The 6,676-nt window shown below is 29.5% G+C and overlaps 1 protein-coding gene across 2 annotated transcripts in view; it reads left to right on the forward strand.

Annotated features, from left to right (window-relative positions):
• LOC106465961 (N-acyl-phosphatidylethanolamine-hydrolyzing phospholipase D-like) overlaps window positions 1-6,676 on the forward strand; it is a 25,397-nt gene that overhangs the window by 13,453 nt on the left and 5,268 nt on the right. For both annotated transcript variants that reach the window (XM_022393929.1, XM_013926210.2), the window contains one exon: window positions 2,332-2,633. In XM_022393929.1, the coding sequence (XP_022249637.1) occupies window positions 2,332-2,633 (302 nt within the window). The remainder of the gene's footprint in view (window positions 1-2,331; window positions 2,634-6,676) is intronic.

The following is a 6,676-nucleotide window of genomic DNA, read 5'->3' on the forward strand; positions in this document are numbered from 1 at the left end:
TAATCCATCACCACACAAATGTACTTGTTTCCAGCACGAGTTTGGAGCAGAGGACCAGCAATGTCAACGGCTACTGTTTCCATTGGTGCGCCAACTTGATATAACTTCATTGGAGCACATTTTTGTATGACTAATGTTTCTGGATATTCAGGCAGAACTAAACAATATTTTAAATATCCAGATATATCATCTGCATGAAACTAGTGTCTCATAGGAATGGTCTTCCAGGGCCACATCCACTAGCAAATGGGGAAACAGAAGAGTTATTCTGCAAAGAAGACAATGAATTATCTTCTTAATCTAGTAATTATTTTCTTGTGGTACTTCAACATAAACTGCCTCATCTGATCACACAAGAATAGCTAGATAATTTGATTCATGACACGTCTCTATCAAAATAGCATGGGGAACTCCTTGGCTCTCATTTACAGCAATGGAATTTATTAGGTCCAGGAATGAGTTTCAATTGAATGAAGTCACCATCAAAGTCTTTCTACTCACTACTGCATGCAAGATATTTTGTGTTTCTGTTTTGGTATTGCTATTATATATTGTTTTTCAACATTCTTAAATGCAAGTTTTAGTGCATAAATAAAGTTTTTAAAGAAAAAGTTGTCAGAGTTTTAGATATATGGGCTGAAAATCTTTTACAGTAGGTTTCTGTGACTTGTTCATGATAAATTTCAACAATAAACAGACAGCACACAATCCACTTGTTTCAAAATAATATATTCAAAACAAGTCAACTGTATGTACAAAAATTCTTTACACTATAGGATATCACAGTTGTATGTAAGACTCTAAATAATTGTCTTTTCTTGTCAAAATTCCACACAAGCTGATTCAATTACTTTAGAATCCAATTGATGAGATGAATTGTTTTTCTCTACTCTGTTTTGTATTGTAAAAATTTGTGATAAATTCACTTATGTTACCCCTGCAGGTTACCACACAGACAGGTTCAATTACTTTAGAATACCCTTTGACAAGACAAATTATTTTCCTTATCTTTGTTAAACTCTGAAACTCACTTTCATATATTACCCATTATGGCTAAACTAACAATCACACAGTCTAACTTCAACTTTCACTAACTTAACTTGCACTCACTTGGTCGCCTATATACATATATATATATATATATACATTATCCATTTAAAGCATAGAACTTTCTACAAACTATGAGTCACTATGATGTAACAATACTCACTTAAGGCAAGGAGGAAAGTTTTGAGTAATGTAACATCAAATTACAATAATTGAACTACACATACAATATATGATTCTTGTCGAGTTACGCAAAGAAACCTTTCACAACCTTCGCCCTCAAAACAGTTAACCTCAACATTCTTGTTATGAAAATTAAATAATCATCAATTATTAGATCACCAAATGAACCAAATAACAACTCTAACACCAAACAGTCTTGTATATTCAACAAGCTGTTATTTTCATGATATATAAGAATATTTTGAATAAGTCTATCATAACTCAAAAGCTAGAGGTGATCAATAATTTTCAACAAGAGTTTTAGAATTGGCATTGTCAAATTACTCCAAAACAGTTGCATTTTTTTTAGTAGCAGAGAAAATGTATTTTTTGTTTTTGCTCAGTGTTATTAATCATAAAAGAAAATTGAACTTCCATGTAGACATTACACTGCCTCTGTCATTGTGATTTATTGGTACTGTATATGTTTCCATTTAGTTTCATGTAAATAACACATTGTTTCTGTCAGTATGCTTTATTTTCATTTTGTTCATTTCCACTATACTTATTAGTTAAAAATTTATTTTGACCAAAAGTATTGTTACCCAGCCTGACAGAGGTAATGGTGATGCTATTTTGAAAGGTGAGGTCCAAGTTCACTGATAAATCTTCATAAGTTTTTACCCTCTTTTTTTATTGCTTATAGTCAGAATTAGTGACTAATATAATTGGAGAAATAAAATATTTCAGAAGAAATATATTAATGAATACCAATTAATTTAAAAATACTGGTTATATAAAATGACATTTTTCTGATAAACAATAAAAATAGTTGAAATTCTAAGATGAAAAGAAGTATTTTTTAAAAACGGTGTTTCAACAGAACAAAATTTTGATAAATTTCCAAACTTTAAGAATGATAAAAATACTAAATCACATTATGTGAAATTTTTAAAGCCAAAACTAGAAACTATTTAGTAAGTTTGTCGTATGTAACTGAATTGTATGAATACTATTTCATGAAAGATCCAGAAAGTGTAGATGGAAATAAAAAACAATTTATTCATTTATCCTGAAGTCTTGATATGAATATCTGAATAGAACTAAATCTAATCTGTACAGGAATTGGACCTTATTTTGCCCTTGACAATGCCAGACTTCTCTGAAATTGACTCATCTCCGAAAGAAGGTATCAGGGTAACCTGGATTGGTCATGCTACAGTTTTAGTGCAGATTGAAGGAATAAACCTTCTGACAGATCCTATGTTCAGTGAACGAGCTTCTCCTAGTCAAGTGGTTGGGCCTAAAAGATATCGAGATGCACCATGTTCAATCAGTGACTTACCAACCATTCATGCTGTGATCATTAGTCACTCTCATTATGATCACTTGGACTTGAATTCAGTGACCCAATTAAACATCAGGTGAGTTGGGTTTCAACAGGTGTTGTTGAAGACTTTAAAATTACCTCAAAATATTGTAGTATTATTGATCATTATTTTCAAGTAAGGATGTTTATTTGCAGAAGCAACTTGATGTTGAATAACAACATGGATTATATTCAGAAGTTCTTTGTACTGTGTTTGGAATGATTGAAGTGATGTTTTCCTTTCTTATTACAGAATAGTATAATAAAAGTAGATTATATTTAAATTGTGATAAGATTCTAAGTATTAAGAAGTATTTGGTTCTTAACCTTTCATTCATTATGTATAATATGTATAAACTTAGATAAATACTTTCTGGTGTAAGAAGCATCAATAAACAGTTTTTTTCCCTTTACTTACTGTTTCTCATTAATAAAATACAACTTTCCCGACCTAAGTTATTTCTTTGCTTGTGCTAAATCATATTTGTCGATTATGGATGAAAAGTTTTTTTCAAGGGTGAAAGGGAATTGGGTAGAAATGAACAAGTTTTAATTGGAATTTGATCAAAATAGCCAAGTTCTTAGTCTACTGAACCACCAGCTTGCTGGTTCAACAAGAGATAGTTTGTCTTGTGTGTCAAGATTATGGGTTACTGGTAACTTAAAAAAAAAAAAGAAGAGAGAAATACACTTGGAATAAATATATAACCTTAGACAATAGTTTAGAACACACAAATAATCCCAACGTACATTTGATTTTTATGAGGAACCTGGTTACCTGAATCAATTTCTTTGCCAGTCTCTTAGCCATATACTTATTTGGTAAGCAAGATTTATTTAAATGAGAACTAAGAACCAGGTGATCAACTATTTGATGCCACCATCACACTAAACATAATCAATTATTTTATATTTCTCTTTTTCTAATCTCTTGCTCTTCAGATACACAATAATCTTGTTTCATGCCATTCATCTAAGACAAAATTCCAGGATTGTCATCAGGGAACTAGTTGCTATTTACTCATAGGTTTGTTTTTGAATTCTCTATAGAACCTTACTACAGTAATTGGACCTTAAAAGAAAACTGTAGTCCAGTGGCAAGGCAAGACCTTATTTTAAATTTATGACAGTATCAAGTTAACTAGTTAACAGCTAGTGCTTGTGTTTCCATTACTGTGATATACTCTATTATTTCTTTAATGTTACTTTTGTTAACCTTCTTGCTTACGGGTTTTCCTATGGTCAGGGATCAAAGTGCATGTCATCACGTTTGTAGACTTACATTCAAAATGTTATTGATCTACTATTTTATAAATGTATGCCAGTAAGTTTAGTATCACATTGTAGATTATAATTCAAATTTTATTATTATACATTAGATAATATTTCAATTTAAATGTAAATATTTAAACAAAATTCCTAAATATCGATTTTTGTGTGTCACATGGTATGTTGAATACAACTTTGGTTCAGATACAAAGTCTATAGTTTCTTATGAATTAGAAATTCAAATTACTGATATTGACAAGCTAGAATATAAAATAAGAACCTTCTATCTTTTCTATTTGCTGAGCTATCGTTATATTTAGCAAATCAAACATTTTTGGAAATACTTACTTACGTACACCTACTTCTGTCTATGATGTGTAAATAACCAAACGAAAGCTCAGAATGTCACCCACAAGGTTTTCTCAACCTCTAGAAGGTGGGAAGTTCCCAATATTGTTTCTTTTTCTTGAATCTCAGAAGGAAGGGGTAATTAAAAATGTTGTCTGAAAATGTTTATTTTTTTTACCTAAATACAGTTTAGTTAGTAAGCCTGGTAAATTACAGTGGAATTCTGTGATATTGATAGAGTAATTTATAATATTTGGTTATTTCAAAATGCATATATATGTATATATATAAAACCTGAACCAATTATTTTGTTTTACATCCTCCATGTGAGAAATTTGACAAGGCTTAGCAAATTATGGCAAGTGGGCAAACGAGTACAAAGTTGTAATTAGAAAAATATCGTTGTTTTCTATACTTCTTTATTTACTGTTCTATGTTTTAAGAAAAATAAGCAAAATTTAAGAACTTATTTGTAAATAGTAATAATATATATATATATATATATACATATGTAATGTATGTTATATCTAAAATTTGAGTGTATTTTATAAAATACAGGTCACTTTGTAAAGGCCAGTTTTATACTTTTAGATATGGTAATATGAGTGCATGTGCACCTCATCATTGCAACGTCTGTAATGTTAGTTAGACAAGAGCAATAAAATTATATAGATGTATAATGTTATGAGATTTATGCTAAACATTTGTTGTTTCTTATTATAATTTGTAATCATTCTAGAACGAAAAAAGCATAACTTGTATCTATTTCTGAATTTTTTATGTTGGTTACAAGGTTGGTCAACTTGACCAAACCCATACAGAGATACGATAGTGAAAATAACAGATGAGATATAAAGTTTCTTTCTGAACAAAACATTTGATAATTATCGGGAGGTTATTAGGAGGCTATAAAGATTTTGCATGTGAAATTTGACATTTTTCTGATGCAAAAAAATATTTTTCATATTAAAATCAAAATTACTTTGCATGTTGGATAGTCAATATTTGAAAAGAAAAAAATGCATGAGCAAATCATTACAAGTAAGAACGTAACAAAAAAAATATTTGATCAGCCATACTTTTTACCAGGTTGATGTTTAGTTTTTTTCTAGGTAGGTAGCATGCTGTGGTCAGAAGTTAATATTAAGTTTCATCAACGGTCAGCAGTAAAAAAAAATGACCCATATAAGAACTATATTTCTTGTTTTCATGTGTATTCTTTATTTATTAGTATAAAAGTAACTAAAATGTAAAAATTAGAAACTGTTTAAGTTAGATTAGGTAAGATAAGGAAAAATGAGAAAAATAAAAATTATTCACGAGGTATGCTCCGGAGCGGCTTGTGTGTTATGTAATTTAATACAGTAGTGTAAGCTGCTTGTTCACTGAGTGATTTACAACTTGTATGGCTGGATTATTGGTTAGACATGGTTCAAAAGTCAATAAAACAATAAAATTAAGTATAAATAGATGTATATTGTTATGAGCTTTAAGCTGATTAGAATAAAGCTGCAGTCATCCAAGAAAGAAAAAAAGTTTAACTTAGATTTGTTTACTAATTGTTTTATGGTAATTATGAGGTCAGTCAAATCGACTGACTCTGTATAGAATTAGGGTAGAGAAAATAACAGATAAAATATAAAGTTTTTCTGAAAAAACATTTTATATTTATTTAGGAGGTTTTAGAGATTATGCAAATGAAATTTGACAATTTTCAGATGAAATTCTTAATTTAAAAGTAAATATAAAAAAAAAAGATCCTAAATACCAATTTTTGTGTGTCACGTGGTATGTTGAATTCAGCATTGGTTCAAATTAGATGTTTGTGATGTCTAAATGCAAAGTTTGTACTTTCTTATGAATTAGATGCTTAAATTACTGACATTGACAAGCTAGAATTTAAAATAAAAACCTCCTATCTTTTCTATTTTCTGAAATATTAGTATATTTATTGAATCAACTATGGTGACCCCACCCACTATTTCAATTTTCGAAAATACCTGCTTATGTATGCCTACTTTGCACAATGATATGTATAACAAATTGAAAGCTTGGGATGTCCCCCTAGTGGTTATCTCAGCCTCTGCGAAGTATTTGGGTGGCAAAGTCTTTCTTTTCATGCTAGGTTCCAAGTGGTAAAGGTAGACATTAGTGAGCTCAAAAAATTAAAGTGGAATTCTGTGGTATTGATATAGTAATTTATGATTTTTTGATTACTTCAAAATTTATATATAAAACCTAAAACAAATTACTTCATTTCATGTCCTTCACATGCAAAATTTGATAAGGCTTAGCAACATACGGTAACCAGCAAATGAGTACAAAGTTCATAACTAGAAGAGATAATTGTTTGCTATACATTTTTATTTACTGTTCTATGTTATAAGAAACATAAGTTTAAGAACTTATTTGTAAATAGTAATAATATATATATATATATATATATAATGTATTATAACTGAAATGTGACTGTATTTTACA

Source organism: Limulus polyphemus, unplaced genomic scaffold, assembly GCF_000517525.1.
Source record: "Limulus polyphemus unplaced genomic scaffold, Limulus_polyphemus-2.1.2 Scaffold2103, whole genome shotgun sequence".
NCBI lineage: Eukaryota > Metazoa > Arthropoda > Merostomata > Xiphosura > Limulidae > Limulus > Limulus polyphemus.